Source organism: Rhodnius prolixus, unplaced genomic scaffold (genome assembly GCF_049639745.1).
Source record: "Rhodnius prolixus isolate KJV_2025 unplaced genomic scaffold, Rpr scaffold_9, whole genome shotgun sequence".
NCBI lineage: Eukaryota > Metazoa > Arthropoda > Insecta > Hemiptera > Reduviidae > Rhodnius > Rhodnius prolixus.
This window is the reverse complement of record NW_027411604.1, coordinates 8,148,771-8,171,811: the sequence shown is the minus strand read 5'-3', so window position 1 is coordinate 8,171,811 and position 23,041 is coordinate 8,148,771. Positions and strand designations below refer to the sequence as shown.

At 29.5% G+C, this 23,041-nt stretch overlaps 2 protein-coding genes across 6 annotated transcripts; both read left to right on the top strand.

Moving 5' to 3' along the window:
- The first annotated feature begins 60 nt into the window (after positions 1-60).
- On the top strand, positions 61-5,868 carry Zwilch (zwilch kinetochore protein). Of its 2 annotated transcripts, none has more exons than XM_074128535.1 (12): positions 61-343; positions 434-497; positions 600-735; positions 862-1,087; positions 1,506-1,655; positions 1,730-1,885; positions 2,090-2,276; positions 2,343-2,425; positions 3,954-4,138; positions 4,216-4,488; positions 4,735-4,979; positions 5,627-5,868. In XM_074128535.1, exons 1-11 carry the CDS (start codon positions 212-214, stop codon positions 4,940-4,942), a joined length of 1,800 nt encoding a protein of 599 aa, XP_073984636.1. In that variant the 5' UTR covers positions 61-211; the 3' UTR covers positions 4,943-4,979; positions 5,627-5,868. The 2 variants fall into 2 exon arrangements, with proteins under 2 accessions (XP_073984636.1, XP_073984637.1); XM_074128536.1 differs by having other exon boundaries at positions 4,735-4,987.
- Positions 5,833-21,094, top strand: chp (leucine rich repeat containing G protein-coupled receptor chaoptin). Of its 4 annotated transcripts, none has more exons than XM_074128532.1 (19): positions 5,833-5,972; positions 7,524-7,785; positions 9,715-9,885; positions 11,117-11,384; positions 11,525-11,720; positions 12,276-12,434; positions 13,543-13,700; positions 13,796-14,015; positions 14,105-14,326; positions 15,432-15,728; positions 15,816-15,920; positions 16,634-16,852; positions 17,137-17,421; positions 17,689-17,871; positions 17,963-18,232; positions 18,386-18,511; positions 19,111-19,224; positions 19,641-19,873; positions 20,300-21,094. In XM_074128532.1, exons 1-19 carry the CDS (start codon positions 5,967-5,969, stop codon positions 20,523-20,525), a joined length of 3,720 nt encoding a protein of 1,239 aa, XP_073984633.1. In that variant the 5' UTR covers positions 5,833-5,966; the 3' UTR covers positions 20,526-21,094. The 4 variants fall into 4 exon arrangements, 3 of the variants coding, with proteins under 3 accessions (XP_073984633.1, XP_073984632.1, XP_073984634.1); XR_012458680.1 differs by lacking the exon at positions 20,300-21,094 and adding an exon at positions 18,825-19,001 and having other exon boundaries at positions 5,865-5,972; positions 7,521-7,785; positions 19,641-19,657; XM_074128531.1 differs by having other exon boundaries at positions 5,865-5,972; positions 7,521-7,785.
- The last annotated feature ends 1,947 nt before the right edge of the window (positions 21,095-23,041 follow it).

Here is a 23,041-nt window from a genome sequence, read left to right as displayed (position 1 = left end):
TTGTAAGAATGTGTAATGTTAAAAAAATAATTGTTTTTATTTTAACGTATAATTGATGCACTTAGGTTTAACAGTTAGCATGTTCAAAATAGGAGGTGCGTACTTAAGTTATATTGTAAATGACATTAAACTTTGAACCCTGTTTTTCTTCTTTGAATCTGATCAAACTCAAAAGTTGGTCTTTTAAATTTATTGAACTTGCACTTTTGAAATGGCTCAGAATTTTTTATCGAAATTAGAAAAAGAGTTAGGAGATAAAACTTTGTCAATTAAATTGACTAAGGCTCCATCTTATATATCGTGTTTTTTACCACTGGATGAAATTATTCTCATTCATAAAGTCGTGAGTACTATTACTTGATAAATCTGTATAGAATTAGTTACAATAAGTTAAGTAAGTAATTGTAAGTTTATATTATTTATTTTTACACAGGAGACCAACAAAAATATCTTTAAAAATGCCGCTGAAGAATGTACTGAAATTTCTGAGTTATCAGGTACTAATTTTTTGTAATATATTTTAATGCCACCTCATGATTTGATTTCATCGTTTCTAGAGTTTTGAGCAAGAAAGATTATGAATTTTTACCTATGTCTAGAAAATGATGTTACTGGACATCCTTTGGAAGTACCCCTTACAACTGGAAATGTTACTGCAAGTATTGTAGAACAATTCGATTTTTATGAAATTTTCGAAGAAAAAGGACATGTTCCTCTTAAACTCAGTCAAGCCAGGTAACTTACTTTATTGGATCGAACAATTTACAAAGCATAAAATATTCTTAAGCATGAAACTTCATATGAACAAATTAAACATTTCAAGCTCATTAAGTTTAAAAATACTATTTTATCTTTTTATAGGCATTGTCTTAATATATATAATTTATCTAAATTGCCACACGCGTATCCCATCTGGGTTTTAATCGATGGTGACAATCCTCAAAAGTTAGTTTTACTTTCATCATTTAAATCTAATGGTTGGATAAAAAGATGTTGGGCTACAGATAAAGGAGCTACAGCTGAAATACCACCTCTTGAACGTTTACAACAAATACACGCCCGACTCACTTGTGCTCAGGATCCACCGGTGATTATCTAATTTTACATCTTAATAGATATTTGTTTTTTAATTTGAGAAGAAAGTTTCCATAAACTAACAGACATTGTATTTCGCAATAATAAAATAAAAGATCACTAAACGACAGTCTGGTGATGAAATGTTTAAGATAGTTTTTGTAGATCTTGTGTGAGATGTCACCATATCTGAGCGGTTAGAAGCGACATCAAAGCTCAGGCGTAATGTGGTGCTGGATTCTATTCTTGGTATTGGCTGTAAATGTTATTTAATATGTTAACCCAAGAAATTTTTAGTTATGTGTTTCCTTTTCACTTTTGTCCACTACTCTTATTCAGAAGTAGTTTAAAGGGAACAGTTTCTGAATAGTTTCTTAATTATGCATTAATAAATTACAAGTGTGCAAATCACAGATATCCAAACATTTCAGATATCCTGCCAAGTTAAAAGCACTTATGTCATAAAAAACAGGTCTTGCGAGCATTATCCTCAGGAATTTTATTCATGTACGACATTACAAGCTACTTGGAATAGTTTTAAAGTTAATCCACCTTTAAATCGGTCAACAGAAGTTATATTGGTATTTTTCTTTTTTCTATTAAATTAAATTACCTTCATATAATTAAAAGTTTATAACTTGACATTTTTGTAAAGGTTACCAAGTGTAAAGTTGGAGAAGGAAGTGGCGGACTATTATTTCTCTGGAGACAATTACAGCTAATTCATCAATATGTCGAAATTATATTGGAACGTTCGAGAAATAATTGTGCAGATAATAACATAATTTTACCTTCTTGTACTTCATACTTGGTAAGACAGTATGTATTCTAATTTCCAAGCCAATTTTTTTTTTTTTTTTGCCAAATATTTCGCCCATTTTAAAATAATGTTTAAGAATCGTATTACCACAAAATTGTAATAATCGTCTTTTTTTTTTTTAAACCAGGATGTTTCATATAATCGAACATTTCTCTAATTCATTAAAGATAAGTCCATTCGTATTATTTCTTATAGGAATCTTTCAGTGAAACTCATAGAGAAGAAATACCACTAAAACGTATTAGTAAAGTGTTAAGAGAACCTATACGAGGCCGTAGTAATATTACTGGCAATGCTACTTTAAGTAAAATTATTGAATTGTTCACTTCAAGTGGACGACCAGGCATGGATATCACAGATAAACTATGGTATATCTTTATTGGTGAGTAATTTGTAAATTGCTTGACTTTTCTTAAGTGGATATGATATTAAACATTTTATTTTTCAGAATGTACGTCATACCAAGAATTGTCTGCATGTTTTAAACAACTTTTCATAGAATTGAAAAAAATGGGAACTAGTTCTCCTTTTGTAAGTTTAAGTTGTTTTTTAATTTATTGAAACAGTACATTATCAAGAATTCATTTTAGATAAAAGAAAAAAAACTGATTTTCATTTTTCAACAATTCTGCTGTATAGAGGAGGAATGAAGAGCTTCGGCTTATCGATCCAGAAAATGGTTGATTTTTGGTTCACTCAAGAGGACTGATTATATGGTTTTACTAGAGAGTTTCACTTCTTAGCTATTCGCAGAGACGCTTAGCGCTTTATTGTAGTGCCTTAAGAGTTTGACATGTTTAATATATTGCGAGTTCATTATTTTCGTTGCTGAATCGTTGACGATATCTGTTTCTCAATCGTGACCTTATCTTAATATTGTCAATGATCTTTTTCTCCTTGCTTTAGAGCGTTTTAGAACGTTGGGCTAACATGGTTTGTGTTTAGGGTACGATTCTGTGACCCAAATTCATTAGGTAAGAATAACTTCATCGATATGGAAACTTTCTTATCTAAAGAATTTCAACAGACTGTTTGCTTATAGTATTAATCACATTTTTCAATTGATAAGGTAATAAACCTTTAAAAAAAATAAAAAGTAAATTATTTTTAATCACTCCATTGATTTTAAGTTATCCATTTCGTTTAAAATAATGATCAACACAGGGTTAGGTGTGCAGATCTGACGGGTGTAGTTAAGGCACAAGGGGATATAGCTACCACGCGGTGGGTATTAAACCGAGAAGTGAACTGATGAATCTCAATCATAAACCTTGCACTCCCCCAAGACCAGCAGGAGTACATACTCTGCAATTGCAGAGTTTAGGAGGAAACGTTCATCTTTGTTTCATTTTTCCTAGCAGTTTGTGGAGAGAGATTCCTCTCATTTGATCTCTATATCAGTTTCCTGAATGGTCCAGATTAGCTTCAAATTAATCAGACATGTGGTTACTGCTTGGAGCTGTAGACAAATAATACACAATGATTCACAACTGTCTGTGAATCTCCAATATATTTTTATTTATACATTTTCTTTTAATTTTATTATTTAGCATTAAAATATTTAATTTAATTCAAACCGAATCCTGGCTGACGGTTTTCCTTGCCTTATTAAGTTTTTCAGTTCTACATAAAAGTTTTTTTTGTCTTTATTTTTTCTTGGAATAAATTTTATTACTATTAATAATGTTTGATTGAGTTTTAAGGTAAAGTGAAGCTATCTGTTAAATTTGATATTTTTTCTAAACAAAATGAGTTGATGGGTCTGAATCGCTCAGTCCGTTTATTTTCTGTATAAAAATAATCTATCGCCTAAATCTAACTCTACAAGAAAATACAGATATTTTTCTCAAAAATGGATTTAGACGGATTGATATTTAGGAGGATTTAGTAAATCCAGGAGCGCTAACTGTCTCGTGACCAGTTGTTTTTAAAAAATAATTTATTACTTATTAAAGTGATTAAACTGATTCTAAAAAAAATTCAGATTTGTTTATTTTTGTTTTATTGCCCGCTTTGATAATTTTTTTTTGTAATAAAAAAATCTCTTTGTTTATTTTAGGTAAGTTCTAGCAATATTTCATGCCTTGCTAATTGCCTTTTGGGACAAGGCGGTGCTAATATTTTAGATCCTTTAGAATACTTAGTAGAAGTTGGATTAGATAAATTAAAAAAAGAAATACTTTTTATCTTTTCAAAAGCTCAAATAGCTACCTTGAACAGTTTGAACGTGCCAAAACTACCAAAGTAAGAACAAAAAACATTTTTTTCCATTTTCGTTAAGGTAAATAGCGCGTTACATTTACTGATATTATTATTTCCAGGTTCAGCGAAATATCTACCTCTGATTGGATGTCGTCCGTACAAAAATGGCTTCAGTGGTTTAGTCAGATTCACTGTGTTTTAGAACTAATATGGAATACTCAAGAAGCAATAGTTTTCCCTAATGATTCCCTTTTAACACTTGCTTCTACAGCTCTTAATATATATACCGGTCCCAATTCCAAAATTATAAGTTTTGAATGGCTTGTGGAGAACAGATTGCAAGAAATTAAAACAAATGTACCAGTATCATTAGTAGAACGTCGATTAGGAAAGTAAGTAGACATTTTGCCAAACCTAGGAATTCGTACGATTAGCATTTGGAAGTGACGTTAATTTCATGGTTTCGTTAAATATTTAATTGGTATCGGTTATTCTCAACTATTCCTAGTAAAAATGAATGTTCACTGTAATCACAAGAATGTTGCTCCATTTTTAAATTTTCTAATTTCTTTTTAATCATTTTAATTACCTAATTCGATTGCTTAATACACTATAAAATATACAAATTATTTTTTCAGTGAACCGCATCAGTGGGTCTTAACTTTGAGTACGAAACTAGATGGTAGAAATGTTGAAAGCATCTTTTATAAAGGCTTACAATCACCTTTTGCACATATTCTTGGTGAAAATGAACTTCCAAATATTACGATTACTCCGTCCTTGAACGAAGAAGCTAATTATTATTGGGCCGAACTTTTTAGTGTTAGCGATGAAATAGAAACCTGACCAAGAAGAGAATAATTTTTTTTTTTTAGTTCAATAGGTATATTTGTATGTATACTTATTTTTTTATTTTAAATACAAGTATTTTAATAATACATTTTTTATGATCATGTAATACAAAATTAAGAGCTGGTTCCTCTATCAATCTAGATTATATTTAAGGGAACATTTTAGATTAGCTTATAATATTCGTAATCATTAAAGTAATGTACGCATATTTTCCTTGCATTACTTAACTACCTTCTTTTGGAACGCCAATTGGTTGAGCTATTTTATTTTACTTTAGTTGACAGTTTTATTTTGTTTTATTCTATGTGTTTACGAAAATATATGATAAATGTTTACCTAATATAAGATCTCTTATATATAAAAAATATTGTTTGTTTGTTTCAAAAAGTGATTTCAGTTTGTCCTTGATTTTATTTATTTATATTTTTTTTAAAGTTTAATAACATAGATGATTAAGAATGTACTTGTTGGAGTTCATATTGTTTCTTTAACAAAATGAATTACAAAATTGTTTATTAATAATTTTTGCTTTTCAATTATTTTGGTATTTTCAAATTGTTAGACAAATAATTTTTTTTTAATTTACTAATGGTTTTCACGATATGTACCTACGAGAGATATGAATGGGTACTCTTACTAGCATCTGCAGATTCATCAATTTTGTTTGAAACTTTTCAGAGAACCTTGGTTTTGGGAGTATTGCGCAAGCCTGACCTGGGACGACGCTTCTCTTCTCTCAAAAATTCCGATTTATAGTAGTGAATCTATCATAGTCAAAATTCGAAGTTGAAGAAAATTAGTAAATTACTTCCCTAAGAATCATATCAAGGAAAGGCAAGTGATTGTTTTATACCATTTGTAAAAATAAAAAATAAAATAAAAAAGAATTAAATGGCTTCAAAGTCACTATTATTATAGGATATATTCTTTTTGTGTAAACACCCAATCCAAGAAGCACTTAAAATCTCTTATGACGCTGTGGATCTGACTTTTAAAAGAAGAGTGCTCTGCAATAATTATGGATGTAAGTATAGAGATTAAGTGACTCTAGAATATCTTCTATCCAAATAATGCATAATCTGGTGGGTGGTGCAATTAGTATTGTTTGGATGTTGGGGCTCAGTCAAGTGTTCGACTTATTAGGCTAGAAAAATTCTGAGATTTGAAGAAATGTTTCGTACAATTGTTTTATGAATGAATTATAAATATTAGTGCAGAGATATGATTTGAAAATAGTATATAATTAGGAGCAACAGTTCTTTTGCTGTTGAAATGGATTTCAATTCATTTTCTCTGAAATATTTTATTTTACATAAAGTACTAGTCTTAAAGGTAAACATTTAAATCATGTTAAATTAAACTAGTAAGATTTATTTAAAAAGAGAGAAAAAATTGTAGTGGAAGGGGTTACATTTTTTTATCCAATTATGAGAAGCCTTGGAGTAGTTTGGTGTAGGATTCCAATTCTTGAGTACAGTTATTACCTAACCGTGCTCATGGTATTTGTTAAAATGGTAAGTACTGAACTTAAATATGGTATACTACTACAATTAAATTTCTAAACAATATAATAGCGTCGACATTTATTTGAAATTATTAAAAGAGAATAAAAAATTAGGGAATGTGCTTATAAGATTATTTTGGTAATCCTTAACTGGGACTATCTTTTGAAACTTGCGAATAAATTTAAGTATTTATTCTGAAAATTACTTCTTTATTTTAAATTAACAATCTTTAAAATAATGTTTTCTATAATAAAATAAAAACTTTATAGCTCTTAAATTCTAGTAAATGATAATGAACAAATTGATTAATTTTTACATAAAAATCTTGAAATTTATGAATAGGGAAGAAATATTAAAGAAAGTAATGAGTTCACCTCAAAATTCTAATACATATCTATAAATGACTATAATCTCTCTGTAGTTTTTTGAACTTTAATGCACACACCTAAATTAATCAATATAAATGCATAAAGTGCATTTTATACTTCGATCGTACATTTATTTAAACTAAAAGTGGGGCTACAACTTCAAAATTTAATTTTTCATTAATAAATGCCGTTTATAAATTTTATATGTTATAAAAACTAATTTTGCAACAACATATTCTATTACAAATCTACCTAAAGTTGGTATAATTAATTTTGTCATTTAATTAAAGGGGTCAAACGGTGTAGACTACATAAAGAAAGGTCAATTTATCTATACGTTATTAAAACCGGAGCAGTTTGTGCGCACAATAATTCAAATTTTAGAAATGAACAAAATTATTTATGGTTACTGAAATGAATAAAATTATATTTTTATCTTTAGTTTTGAAGTTAAATAAAAAACTAGTCAGCAGCATAACAGAAGCCTTTTAAGTTTAACGAGGAAAAAGAAATTAAGATAAAACTATTAAAAATAGATCTTTATTTCGCTTTACTCTGTCATGTTCGTACTGATATATTTAACATTCTGAAGCAATATTAGAATATTTTAATGTTTATGTTGCCTTCTATGAATATTGCTTAAAATCTTTAAGCTTAATCTTAAAATCTAAAGCTTTAATTTCTTTTGTTTGTTTTCAGCAGAATTTAGAGACCTTTACTCGTTCTGGTTATGCATTAATTATATTTAGTATTTTACTAATGCTTTGGGTATCTTATACGTCTGCTGGTGTTTGCCACTTTGATGCTTATTGTAAATGTTCTTCACCGCATCCTAATTTAGGACAGATTGAATGCCATGACGCTACTGTGTTTCTACCACGACTGAATAATTCAAAAATTTTTACATTATCATTAATTAATAATCGCATGGAAAATTTACCACCATATCTCCTAGAAGGGACAGGTACTAAGATTTTTTTAAATAACATTTATGGTTTTACTTCTTTTGCTTGGTTTTAATTTTCTATTTTCCTTGTAACAGAGGTAGTATTGAGTTATTGCAACAATTTTTAATTTCAGCAAAAATATATTGTTTTAAAGTAACGTGTTGAGGATCAATGCCTCTTTGGAAGTCTTTATTTCGCCTTCGAGAAAACGCTGAAAGTTCTCGGGGATATCTGTTACTGGGACTAATGTTGGTTTTGGACAAAGATTTTTTTATGCGATTTTTTTTTCTTATTTTTGTATTATTCTATTCGTTTTTTACTTTCTTATTGCCTCGTAAGCGCTGAATTCTTTTATGGTAGCTAATTTGAGTTTCTGCTGTAAATCAAGATTTTAGTCGCTTTAGTACTTTTAAGAAAAAGTTTAATTTAGAAATTATGACGCCTTTTTTGTCCAAAAATGGGTATTGTAGAGTTCAACTTCTGTATTTCACTTTGGTACCACTTGGTATCCTGACCCAACAATAATATTTCGGACAAAGTCAAATCGGAATGCCACTTTACTGAGGGGGCGATTTTTACTTTTATGTGATTTTTATGAAAACATAGAAAACAATTCCAACAACTTTCTTTAATCGTCTTTTACTTTTTTCAAACGTATCCATCATTTTTTTTTAAACGTTGTTCAGGAAAATTTATATTATGCAGTGCTGGGAGAAGAGAGCAGGTCCCTTCTAAATGTGTTTTCATCATCTAATATTTTAACAGATAGTGTTATATTAATAAACATCATATTCTTGACCAGAATGACGAATCTGAAGAAATTCGGTTGACCAGAAGTGCGATTTTATAGAATATTTAGAGAATAAGTGAACCCTACAAATTTCCATATTGTGTAAGAAATACAGTAAAAGCTCCTTATTCGCGTTTTCACTATTCGCGGATTAAAAAAATGCGACCCAATTCCTATATTCGCGGAAGTACACTATGATAATAAAAGGATTCCAATAGGTATCCAACCCAATATCCTTTGTAAATGCCGTCAAATGGACTAATAAAAAAAAGTAAAATAGATCTTATTACAACTTTGCCTAAAGTATGTTGTTAAATGATATCGCCGAGGACTTTGACATAAGCCGCCTTCGCCGCGATCGGTGTTTTTGAGAATGTAAACGCACAGAATGAAAGCAATTGTTCGTGATCCAGCAATAGAAAAAATGGAAGTGGCGTTGCCATTATGGATCGAAGACCGCAACCAAAAAAGGGTGCCCCTGAGTGGTCCAATGGTCCGGGAGAAGGCAAAGTATCTTTACGCTCATTTTAAAGAACCTGATGGTAGTTGTAGTGGCAAGTTCAAACTTTGACTGCAAACAAAAGCTTTTAAAAACTGCCAAGCAAGAGAAAATTACAAAATTCTTCAAACCATTGCCTAAGCCTTAAGATAATTAATCAAAATGTTCAAAAACTTTTTATTTTGTCACCTAGGAACGTATCCCCTATAATCCCATATAAATTACCATTCCGTATTCACGGTTTCTGTATTCGCGGCATATTTATGGAACATATACCCCGCGAATAAAGAGCTTTTACTGTACTTTTCTAAATTTAGGATACTCGGAGTTCGTAATTGGCGATAACCCCAAACATAGAATATGAATAATTTCAAAATTTGGAAAGTCGGCAATTTAAATTTTCAATTGTTTTCATTTTTAATTTTTGAATAATAAAAGCTTTAATTAGCATTATTTTTACAGTTTCATCTTCATGGAACATGTTAAAGGATTGTACTATTCCATACAGTTATTAATTCAAATTTATATATTTACTGAAATTTATCCAATAACTAAACAAATGATTATTTATTGGGTTTTATCTCTAGTTTACTTAACGTTTGTCAAAATCTTTTTGTTAATATTGGCCTTTTTTATATGGAGTTTATTTTTTTCTAGGGCTGTACAAGTTGTTTATATCTAACAATCCTCTATATACTCTGCATGAAGATATATTATCTGGATTAGAGTGGACACTTTGGGAATTACATATAACATATTGTAAACTTTCAAATATTCCAGGAAAAGCTCTTAGTGATTTAAATAAATTGAAAACATTAAATTTGACAGGTAATTTGACAGATTTCTTTGTTTTTTAAATTCGTTTTTTTACACATTAACATAATACAAATACAATTGGAAACGTCTCCAAAAATACTTTCAAACCTATAATTTTAAGGATACAAGTTTGTGTTTGAAAATTATTATTTCTGGGGAAAAAAATTAAATTTCCAAGTAGGACATTCCTACACGGCAACGTCTGAGCACAGGGTATGCAGAATGGCTTGTCGATACAGCTACAAGAGGCTAATGGGAAGAACTAATGAGATGTTTTCTTAATCCGCTAATCGATAACATCCATTTCAGTAAAGTTGGATAGTCAATAACGAGTATCCAGCGAGAGAACGATCGCTAGGACTTGTTTTAGATTATTTGCCTATCACCGTTTAAAAGTTCAGACAGGATAAGCGTAAAGAAACACCACTACGGTCTTGTACAAGAGCAACTTCTTATGCAGGAATGGCTCCGACTCTCTGGCTATCAAGTGTAATTATTATTTGAATGGCTGATTCCTCCTTTGTTATGAATTCCTTTGCTTGTAAATTGCTACCTTATTATGAAAAGAAAAAGTGAGTCTTCATTGAGAGACATTTTAATTAATTCACTTTATTTCCTGGCCACTTAACTGTGTTAGGCCAAGGCATCCTCTGTCCTGGGACACTAATACTGGGAGGTAAAGTACCTGAATATTCGCTTTCTAATTAGTGTACCCCTTCGTTTTGTTAAGGTTATTCCTTATTTGTCATTTAATGCAGTATCGATTCATGGGCTAGTAAGAGGAAGTCCCCAGTTCGGGTCCACATTTATCAATTTTTATTTATTGAAAACTTATTACTTGTATCGTACTCTATAGCTTTTACTCAGCTCTCTTGACATCTAAATTGGTAATTGGCGGTGATTCACTTTTTTACTTTTTTCACGAGAAATAACTCTGGCCAATGTTAGTGCCTTGAGAAACAGATACGATTTATTTAATAAGGTATGAAATAAAATTGGAAATTTTTTGTATCTTATTCTGAATTATTTACAAGATTTTTTGTGTTTTGCTGAAAATTCTTAACAACATTCAAATATTTACCATTAAGTTCACTAGTATTGGGGATATGAGTTTCATTATTTGTTAATTAAAACAATTTTTACGGTACCGTTGATTTATTCTCGAAATTACTGATTGATTTTTAATTGGGGTAACAATTAGAAATATCAAGTGATTTTCTTATATTGTTCGTTTTATTTTCAGGAAACGCGATTTCAAATATAAATGCTGAGCAGCTACGTGGTGTTGCGCCCTCGTTACAAACATTAATCTTAGCAAACAATCATATTTCTACACTACCTCCAGGCATATTTTCCAGCCTAGTTTTATTAGAAGTATTAGATCTTAGTGGAAACGCTTTACTTTCACTAGAACCTTCAGTATTTACACCTGCTCCATTGAAATTACACTTTTTGGATTTGTCAGATAATTTAATTGAAAAGATGTACTACAAGCAGCTTAGTAATGTTGGGTAAATATTGGCCTTAAAAAATTTATTATGCGCATTAAAAAAAAAAAAAAAAAAAAGAATCTAAGGGTGTGAGTGTAGTGGATATGAGTGCGTATTATCTGGAATTTAATTACAATTTTATCCATAAACCATTTTTACAGACCATCTTTGCGAACTGTTGACTTGAGTTTTAATAGAATTACTACAATCATCGACGAAGTAGGAACTAGTAAATTGAATTTAGACAGCATATCATTAGATTATAACCTTATTAAGGTACTGGAATCGTTTTCTATGCGCAATTTTCATGTGTCAAATAAAACATCCTTTAAAGGAAACCCCTTAGAAGACATTAAGGTATGTCATGTCATCTTACTTAGAAATTAAGAGAAAGATTTTGAAGTGACGAACCGTTCGTAGTTGCTTGGTTGTTAATTCAAAAAGTGGAGAAAGAAAGAAAGAACTCTTTTGGGCAATTGTTAAATTATATTTAGCCAACTATCTACTTAAAAAAAGTTCATTTCTTTTATTTTAATTCTTTTAATAGGCAGCTGTAAATTTAAGTATTATTTTTATTCATTTACTTAATTTGATTCATTAAATCCAGTGATATCTTTTACTCTATTACTGTTGCATATAAACAATACTTGCCCTACAAAGCAAGAAGTCACAAAAAATGCTTGTTTTTGTTCTCATTTTGCAATAGTATTCAAGAAATTATTTTTTTAGGATCTTAAAAGTAAACACAAACTGAAAGTCATTTAAAACAGTGAATAATAATTAATTACATTTATAAAAAAAAAAGATTCCTTATTGCATTAAAAATTAGTTTTGACCATTTATTTTCATTAGTTGTTTCAACTGAAAAACTTGTCTTGTTATGGAATTAATTTTTGTTTTATTGTATCATAGCCAAATGCCTTTCAAGGATGTAAAATTGTTGAATTAATATTATCAGAATGTCGTTTGAACGCAATTGATCCTGAATCGTTCAATGGTCTTGAAAATACTTTGCACAATTTAGATTTAACTGGAAATAATATTACTTCTCTTGATTATTCTTTTATAAAGGTAAGTTTTGTTGTTTTAATACTATTCTAGCTTAAGCTCGTTTGTATGCTTCAATTAGCTTTCTTATTGTTTTTATTTAATTTTTATTTTTTTGTAGCGTTCTCATTTGAGTTATAAATTTTGTCGCCAAGACGAAATATCAAAAGTTCCATACTGCTCTCTCTACTTGCTCAAATCCTCTTGTACTGTCTCTAGCCTCCTCTGACATTCCTGACAATCATCCTCGCCGACTGAATCGTCAATTGCCCCGCGACTTCCTTGCAGTCTGAAGATCATAATCATCATTGTCATTCATATCCTGTAGAGAGTGCTACCCCTGAGTCGTTTTACTTCTCCTGCTTTTCACGCATCTATTATTTATCTTATGTACTTCCCATTCACTCATTGTATATATTATACAGATTGTAAATAATTAAATTTTAAAAAAAATTGCTATAATTTGTCTTCTTTTCATTCGTGTTATGTTTAGAAATCTAGTTAGATAGCAGGGTTTTAAACTTTTTTTATTGCAAGTCTTGAAATTTCTGTTAGAATTACCACGGAAGAACTAAGAGAGAACACACAAGTAGGGCAGAGAAAAGGGCACATTGGTGTTTAAGGTTTCATTGCATCATTTCATCCGAAAAAAACGATTATCGGTGGCGATTTTATCACAAAAATTGTGTGCTCTTTTGTCTTTTTGATTTATGCATTAGCTCTCTTTTTCGATGCTACATATAATTCTTGTTTATCTATTACACTGCGATATACTGTTGAGTATCTATCTCTTTAGATTCGAATTATAGCATTTATTGATAAAAAACAAATTCTGCCATTATGCAGGTCCAAACAGAATTTCAATAATATTCCAATTGCTAAGGGATTCAATGGGCCGATAGCAAGTTTTTAAAAACTTCAAACTAATAGCTAGTTCTGTATTCACAAAATTTTAAGTAAATTAAATAGTTCTCAATGACATGCTGTATGAAGTTTTGAAGTGGCCTAAATATTTTTGAGGCAGAAAATGTGTACATCCTGTCATAAAATTAATATGTACATCTAAAAATATCTTCTTGAGAATTGATGTGTATTGATTGTATTTTTATAAAACCTTTAATTTTGTTTTCAGAATTTTACCGCTCTTAGAAATTTACATTTAGAACACAACTTTTTGCAAGAGATGATTTGGTCTACACCACCTAAAGAAAATGAAGATAATTTGCAATTAATACAATTGCATTTAAATGGTGTATCCAACAAACCAGTTAATCTTCAAAGTTTGCCTAAGTACTTTTTTTATATGTAGTTCTCTAATTGTATGCGTAAATATCGTTCAAAAATCATTTAACTACTAAAATAATAAAATAAAAACTACTTTTTAGGTTGTTCCATTTGCAACATTTATCTGTTTCGCGATTACCACAAGCAAGTTTAGCACCAAATGATTTAGATGTATTTTCAGTTGAATTGGGAACTTTGAAACTTATTGAAAGTGGTCTGAAAACTTTAAATGCAAACTTATTTACTCAAGCTAGAGGTATTAAAACATTTGATCTTACAGATAATTCTATTGAGAAAATTGATAGCAAATGTTTTGTAGAAGTGAGTTCTATTTTTTTATATTAATAACTATTGATAATATTGGCATTATTTTGATGTGTTTAGTATACAATTTTTATATTTCTTTTCAGTTGAGTCATTCGTTAGAAAATTTGATACTTACTCATGCATTTAGTCATAAAATTTCCACGTTACCAAGAGGTCTTTTAAAACCTTTACAAAAGCTAAACATTCTGAAAATAAATCATAATTCTTTGACGAAATTACCGCAAGAGCTTAATACCTTAAATAATTTACAAATTCTTCACGCTCATGATAATAAAATAGACGCACTTTACAGTGGCATTTTTAAGGTAACTTTAAGTTTATATTCGTTGAAAAATATATGTATTTGGCATCAGTTCGTTTCTATCTTTTAGAATGTAGATGTACAACTGTTATAAATTTTTTAGTACTAGCTAAAATAGTACTAACTATTGTTTATCAATATAAAGAAAGCTAAATAATTATGGATAAAAGTTTGTCTGCTTCTAATGCTAGAATTATAGAGTGCCAAGTAGATCTAAAGTTCCGCCTCCAACATCTCTGTACGCACTGTTACCCACAAATTTGTCTTATTTTGGGTTGGCAACTATTGCTCAAGGTCACTTTGGAAATGGTTGACCGATTCCGCAGAGACAAGTGACTCTCTTCGATCAAATTGACAAAAACACAGTTTTTAAAACACGGAACGGGGAAGGCCCGGAAATTGCTGTACACCAAGGGTTATAAAGAATCGGCGTATCGTCAACAGTAACTTTCAACAGGGAAGGAAAATTATTGCCAATTTCAGTCCTGTTTTTGTTTTTTGCTAAGCTTTTTACCTAGGGACTGTGTCATCATCAGAGTTTTTGCTGAGTAATTAACATTGTAAATTAATTTTTATTAATATATTTAAATTGATTATTATTTTTATGTTTTTGTTTTTGTTAACACATAGGTTAAAAATTTATCAACCACGACTATGTATAAAGTAGAAAAATTTTAAAGCGCAATTTAAATATTTTAATCAAAAGCATTGGTAAATGTTAATTAGGCATCATAAGCCCTAAATATGATCTGGTATTTCTAACCTGGCAAAAAAAAAAAAATGGAGAAATAGACAATAATTTCTATTTTTTTTAATTTTCCGTATAATGCCATCGTGACTAAATTAGTAATTCGGCAAGTGTGCATTTGAATCCTCTTCCCTAACAGCCTATTCTTCAGATAATGCACTTCCGACTATTACCTTTGTGGCACTCTGTTTCATGGACTTCTTCATTAATGATATGATTTCCAGAAATTCCTTGACTTATCAATTCTCAATTTAGCTGGAAACCATAAACTCAATATTTTACGATGCTTATGTATAATTTTAATAAATAAATCTGATGCTTTTATATTTATTGAAGTTAATAAATTTTACTTATGTTGCAGGGAGATGTACATCACAAGTTGTGTGAGATAAATTTGTCTTTTAATAAAATCATAAAAATTCCAACAAATACATTTATAGATTTAGTAAAATTAATAGAAATAAATTTAGCTGATAATATGATCTCAGTTGTGGAAGAAGGCGCTTTTGCTAATTTACACTATCTAACCAATCTAGTATTACGAGGAAATAAAATTATAAATATAAATGCAGAAATTTTTCAAAATCTACCTTCTTTAATGTATCTTGATTTAGCTTACAATTCAATAATGCATTTCACATTTGCCAGTTTAGATCAAGTAAGATTTTTTGTTTTCATTTATTTTTTAAAACTAAAACGAATAAAGATTAAGTTAGATTTAATAAAAATGAATCATTATTGGCAGGTTGGAACGTTGTCGACTTTAACAATGAATGTGAGCCACAATAGAATATTTGAACTTTCATACAATTCTTCTTTTGACAGGAAGTATCTTCCTTCTTACATAAAGGTAAATCATGCGACAGTAGTTAACTAAGACAATGCAACTTTATGGGTGGATTTTTTTTTAGAAAGAAATATTTTATTACGTTCCTAAAGACAGCTCTTGTTTCAAATTGTTGTTTATTTTGTTACTTATATCAATCTGTTTTGTGACAATTACTGGAGCCATAATCTTAAAACAAAAACAAAACAAAAAATTTCAAAACAAGTTTTCTTCCGTTGCTAAAAGAGGAAATAACCGGTTGTAAAAAAATACCCATTGTTTTTCTTCTCCTGACGTGGTTACACAGTATATCGAAGAATTATTCAGCTGAACCACATGATAAACGTTAAAATTTGCAAATTAATGACACATTTAAATTATGAATGCGGAGGTGTTTTTTAATGGCAAAAGCCAGATAGTCTTTGAAAATTCTTTATGATTTTTCTACATTTAGGGTAAAAATGGTCGCACTTCATCAGGATCTTTTTTAGGTTTAAAGTACTCTACATTATAACTGTACAATTAGGTGGAAAGTGAAACGTACAACAAATAATATAAATTAATAAATGCGCCTGATCTTAATGTAGAGCAATAATAAATAATTCTTCAAAAGACCCTCTGTGGTAATAGCAAAAAAAAACACTATCTTGTTATTACGAGCTTTCCGATTGTGAAAAATCTGTTTATATTTTTGAAAATAATTATTTCTGACTTACACGTTAATAATAATGTTTCAGATATTAGACCTATCACACAACAATATTACTTCAATTGACAGAAATTATTTTTTACCAGTACAGGATAGCCTAACACATTTATATCTATCGCACAATTCATTGTATAATTCATCACGAGATTTAATACCAGATATGCCACATTTACAATTTTTGGATCTCAGTCATAATGCATTAGCAGATATTGAGTACGATTCATTACGAAGTTTTAAAAAAGTTCAGGTAATTTTATTTTTTTAATTAATTTAAAAGAAAACAAAACTTAAGAGAAAACACAAACAAAATCCTATGAGCGCTGCCTCATAAATTTTCTAAGGAATACTAAAATACAAATTTTGTATTCCATTTTATAGTCAATTACATGTTTTGGAGTCATCATTAATCATGCATCATGTTCGGTCAGTTTTTTCATTACTTTGATGAGATTGTACTTATTCTAAGGTGGTTATTCTACTAAGATAGTTAAAATGAGTTATAATTTTGCTCCTTTATTTTTTCTGTTTTAGGTTTTAATTCTTTCCCATAATAAGTTGCGAGATATACCTGAAGGGCTGTTTACATCTTTAGATAGTTTGAGGCAGATCGATATATCACATAATTCACTATATTCTATTATGGATGCTATAATATCACCACCATATTTAGTTAATTTGGATTTGTCATTTAATAAATTGACAAGAATACCACTTTCAGCATTTTCTTCGACTTCAGCCACAAATTTATTATATCTTAATTTAAGTAGCAATAAAATTTCTAGTGTGCCATCGGCTGACTCTTTTGCAAGATTTACTGTAAGTATTTTATTGTTTTTCTAATTGAATCAAAATTATTTTTTGATTTTTGTGTGATTTTCTTCCATTTTTGGGACATCTAGTCCTTATATGTCTGCAATGTTAAGGCAATAAACTGTATTTACAGGAAAGCAAATAAATAGAAGCTAATATAAATTCCTAGGACAAAAAGCAGTTTTGGAGATCGATAAATTGTTATGCAATTTTTACGAATAAATAAGTCCTATATACATTAATTAATACTTCAAGGTTTTATTTTTATTCCAGAAATTACTCTCTTTAGACCTATCAAATAATAGGCTTTCTGATGTTGGAAATTCATTAACTTTTCTAAGAAGTTTAACGAATCTCAATCTTGCCCATAACAATTTACATATTGGACCGAAAGATTTCTCTGGGGTGGAGAAAACATTACGACATTTAAATCTTGCCAATGTTACTATCAATTATGTAAGTAAAATTATAAAGTTATAATGAGTTATGTATTTTATTTATTAATTTCTTTTTAGTGAACAAAATTTGAGCTTTCTTCTTTTTGTAGGTGCCTCCTTTATCATTGCCATCTTTGTTGACCCTGGATATCTCTCACAACAATATAAGTTACATCCCATCAGATTTAAATAATAATCTAACCAACACTAAATATTTAAATGCAGCTTTTAATTTATTGCAAAGTGTACCCGTGTTTCCTCAATTGGAGTCATTATGTCTGGCTGGTAATCACATACAAAGCTTAGGAAATTCAACTTTTACAGATTTTCGACAGCTCACTGAGTTAGACATAAGAAGACTGCCTCTAAAAGAATTTGATGTATGTACATCATTGTTGTTTGTTGTAATATTTGATAAAATGGATTTTCCTCAGTAAAAAAATTAATAAGTAATGGTTTTTTGGTTTACTTACTTGAATTCAATATTTTTGCTGAGTTCCGAATAAAACAATTATAATTATTTTATATTACAGGCAGATGCTCTTTCTATTCTCAGTGGATTAAATAAATTACACATCAGTAACTATGAGAATGTGTTGAACTTCAATATTCCGCGATGGATAAAAGAAAATAATGCTCTTCGGTTTCTGAGATACGAGGTATGGTTTTAAGTTTGGCGCTCATGCCAGATCTTTACTTAAAAATGTTCAACAATTACAATTTCTTGAGAGACAACCCCATTGTTCCAGTTTTTACCTAAACTTACATTAAGTTACAAGATCCTCATTTTTAATAAAAATCCTAACTTTAAATGATATAGGTCTGTTAACCTTACGAAATTTACTATACAGGAAAACGTATTTGAAAGGTGTTTAGTTTCTCATAATTTGATTACTAATTCTGGAATTGAGTATCCTTGTGATTAAAGGAGGGTTACAGATATTACAGTAGAGCTGAAAACGTTTTCTTTAGGATTTATTAACGACCAGCCATCAATTTGTTCTGAATAGTCTCCATGGAAGTCTTATGTACATAACGGGCTACAAATCATTGAACTACATTCAATATGGAGAATTATAAAGAATTTACTCAGTGTTACATAAAAACAGGTGTCAGGGGAATTCCTTGTATCTCTGAAGACAAATCCAGGTGTACACAACTATTTAATTTTGACCTTGTTAAAATGATATACAAAATCCAATAAGCAGAATTTACTATTCCAGCTTTAATCAAAAATAATGTGCAATTTTTATTTCAGAATCAAGGATCTTCTGGCGTCGGACCTGAATTTCAAGGCGATTTTCCTAGAAAAGTTTCGCACATAGTATTATCTGGATTAGAAATAAGGTCTCTTCCAGATTTTCTATTAAAGGTAAAGTTTTTATTGTAATGTTTTATTGAAGATTCTTAATACTAAATTATTAATTAAAGCAACGTAAAAAAAAATCTTGTTTCATTATTGCTATTTTCTGATTTTCTCAAACATTTAAACTAGCTGACTCTATTTTCGTGAAGTGCAAAGGTTTCCTTGCGCTGCCTAAAATTCTTTGATAGGGCCTATCTTTATATAAAAATTTTTGCAGTCCAGCTTCGTCTAGATAATCTTAAATATCAAGTTACTCTGTAACATTTTTCCTACTTCTTAGCCCTTTTTCACCAAAAAATCCCTTTCTATTTACTATTTCATTACCAAAGGGTTTTTTCCATCACATGGCGAATAAGGGAAGCTGATATTCACAACTTTTTTTTTGTCATAACCAAGTATTAATACTTATTAATATTTTACAGGGCATAAAAACTCCAACAGTAGCATTAATTTTAAAAAATACAACTGTAGAAAATATTCCAACTTCAATATTTACCAATTTACCTCATGTGAGAAATGTAAGTTTATATTTGGAGGGGAATCTGAAGACAATTGGCAACCCATCTAATGCTGAAACTCCAAATACACCACGGAAGACTTTTCTAGTTGGTTTACACATGTGTGGAAATCACTGGAGTTGTGATTGTCAAATTGGGTAAGCAACAGTTTTAGACAGTAACAGAAAACAATAAATTATTATTAAAAACTAATTTTTTCGAATAATGAATAGTGTGGGGAAAGAATTAAAAATGGGATCCGGTCTTATCCTGAAGGCCCAACGAATGAACTACTTCTTAACTCTCTCAAAGAAATTAAGATTCTTTGAGATAATTTGAGGGGTAAACCTTTTGGTGATCGTAAAGTTTGAAATTTTAAATACCTTCCAGTTTCTCCCAGCTTGCTTCCTCAAAGATTTGCTCGCCGGTGGAAAGTTACCTACACTATTCACATTAATATTGTATGTTAGCGTAACTTAATATTGTTCTCTTAGATTTATGAGAATGCTATTATATATGTTATATATTTTATACTCTTGCCTATTTTATTATTTATTTTTAAGACATATTTATTTTTTGTTTAGATGGATAGAAACGTGGCTGAGAAAGCGTCGTCAGTTTTATAACAATGATTATACAATTGAAATTATTAGAGATATTGCCTGTGCAAATCAACAAAATAAATCTTTGCTAAATATTTTAAAAGAAAATATTGAATGTGGTTGGGGTAATTTTGCTTATAAAAATGTGCACAATATTAACATAATTATATTTTCTTTTATTGTTGCATTTATTACTAGTTTTAATTAGTTAATATATGTTTTTAATTCTTACTCTTTTCTTTCGAAGAACAGAGTAAATAGAGCGGCTTTTATGTAATTTAATTTATTTAGTATTTCTTTTGTTAAAATTTTGTTTACATATATTAAAAAGCGAGTGTATGTATCTCTTATCTGAGTCGTACAGTAGTTTTCGGCCTGTAGGAAATTCTTTCCGATTTTAAAAACAAACAGCCTTCTTGAAGGTAGTTCAAGAAACAATGATTATCGAGCCGTACCTATTTTCCCTACTTTTCTAATGATTGACTTTTTGCTAACCGAAAATAAGTCAATAATTTATAAAATTTATAATCAGTGGGTAGTAGCTACATAATACATACAAGGGAATATGTTGACAAAATTGAAATCGCTTGTAAAAATAATTTGTTGTAGAAACGGTTATAGTATTTTAATGAATGCATCTATTATCGCGAGTAATTTTTATGTTAAATGACCTCTTTTAATTGTTAAAAATCCTGCTCTAGCTCGCTTGTTAGTTACCACTGGGTATTTCGTCTGTGATTTAATTTATAACCCAGTAAAAAACAAGTAGAGGGCCCTTACTATGTTTAATCATTGTTAGATTGACCTATGAATCATGAATAACCAATTTCCCATTGAAAATGCTGAGTCTAACAAAATAAAAATATTATATAAAAAAATAATTTTAAGACTGAATTGTTAAGAACTTAAGATAACAGATAACTTAAACAAATTCGAAATTTACTTAACTAAAATTGTTAAGTGCGATTGAGCTCAAGACATGATTTTATTGCAATATAAAGTTGCTATTAAATATTTACTATTTAAATATACATATGTCGATTTTGATCAGTTTTCTGAAAGCTAATATATCCTTAAGATAGTGGAAATAAATACATACATTGGGTGTCGAAGTCAATGTTCCGGGGATCGTTAGAAATTGATCACTTGTGGTAATATTTTATTGCCTACTTTAGTATTTTATCCCTTCTTGTAAAATTAACCTGGTGGTAAGGAAATTTGATATGGATGCTCTTATGTACAAATTTGTTCAATTTTGAATATTTGATAGACCTTTTCGGGGAGGCTTTACTTTTTAATTCAGTTCGTAGACTATTCACAAAACTCATCAAAAAAGATCGACAAAGCCAGTATTACAGTCACCTGATTTAACCACTGCTGAGTATAACCTTCGCATTGATCGTTCGCTCACGTAATATTCCTATATATCATATCAGAGCAACTGATTGAGAGTACTCACACATGTCAAAACGTTTGGCAAAAAGTCGAGTCATAAATTAAGCTAACCATAGACTGTCGTCAGTAGCTCTTCTCCGAGGGCCACTTTTTTTACCTGCTGTTATTGTCAGAGACATTCCATCTTTTGTCTCTGCCTGCTGTTCGCATTCTTGGGAAGATGGTTAGGTGATCCTTTTAAGCAGTCTCTTTAGCCACCCTGTCCGCTTCCTCGCTACCTGAATACTTCAATGACTGTTTAATTAAGATCTGATAAATCTTAACTTGTTGTCTAAATCGTGCATTTAAATTTAGTCCAACTTCCTGGCATTTGTAGTCGCAAAGAGCTAAAACGGCCTGTGCATCAACAAGACAATTTGTACACACAGTTCATTGAAAACGTATCATTGATATGTAAAATTTTGTTTCAAATATACGAGTATTTCATGTTCTATTAATCCAATTCATTTTTATTACAATTGGATACATTTACATTCCTCCTTTATATCATAATTTATATTCTTACAGCAAGAGTCTCAGTGGAAAGAAATTCATTAACATATTTTTTTTAATAAACGAATAACGGCAAGATGAGAGTAAATACTTTTTATTTTATCTAATTGTGCCGCAGATATTTGAAACTAATTATGACAAATTTTCTGTTTTAAATAACGTATTAAACTGTCCGCAATATAAGATTTGATCGTCAAAAACTGCACGAAATAGTGTTATGTTGAAATACACCCAACTTTAACAATATTTTCCTTGAAGTATATTCAACTGCCATTTTTAGTTTTAATAGACAGTAAATTGAACATTGTTTATTTTATTATTTTTGATTAGTGTAAACAGTATTTATGAACAACTTGAAATTTACTGCCAAAAATTGGGTTATATTTTATCACTTAAAATCGTTATTTTAATTTAAATTCTAAACACAAAATGATGGTTTAAGTGCGATCACTGCCAAATTAAACGTATTGAAAAACAATCAGCTCAATTTTTCTTCTTCGATACACAAACATTTCTTATAATGTTTTGAACCATGCTTTTAAAATTAACGTTTTTCTTTGACAAAAAATAATTTAATAAATAAAAACGTAGGGAGAGAAATAATAAAATTGTTTCTTGTTTTTTTTACTTTTAATATTCGCCATTATTTTATATAATTCTATTATTGAAATTGGCAAGAGATTGATCATTCATTATTTTTTAGTGTTATTTACAATTTAAATAAATTTTATCTATAAAATTATTATGTATGTACAGAATAATTAAAAATACATTACA

Excerpts from the sequence above, each read along its gene's own strand:
- Zwilch (XM_074128535.1), top strand. The coding sequence starts at position 212 with ATGGCTCAGAATTTTTTATCGAAATTAGAAAAAGAGTTAGGAGATAAA. Across the intron at positions 1,656-1,729 it reads GGTCAACAGAAGTTATATTG|GTTACCAAGTGTAAAGTTGG; the intron begins GTATTTTTCTTT and ends ATTTTTGTAAAG. Across the intron at positions 2,277-2,342 it reads ACTATGGTATATCTTTATTG|AATGTACGTCATACCAAGAA; the intron begins GTGAGTAATTTG and ends TTTATTTTTCAG.
- chp (XM_074128531.1), top strand. Across the intron at positions 7,786-9,714 it reads ATATCTCCTAGAAGGGACAG|GGCTGTACAAGTTGTTTATA; the intron begins GTACTAAGATTT and ends ATTTTTTTCTAG. Across the intron at positions 17,422-17,688 it reads ACTCTTTTGCAAGATTTACT|AAATTACTCTCTTTAGACCT; the intron begins GTAAGTATTTTA and ends TTTTTATTCCAG.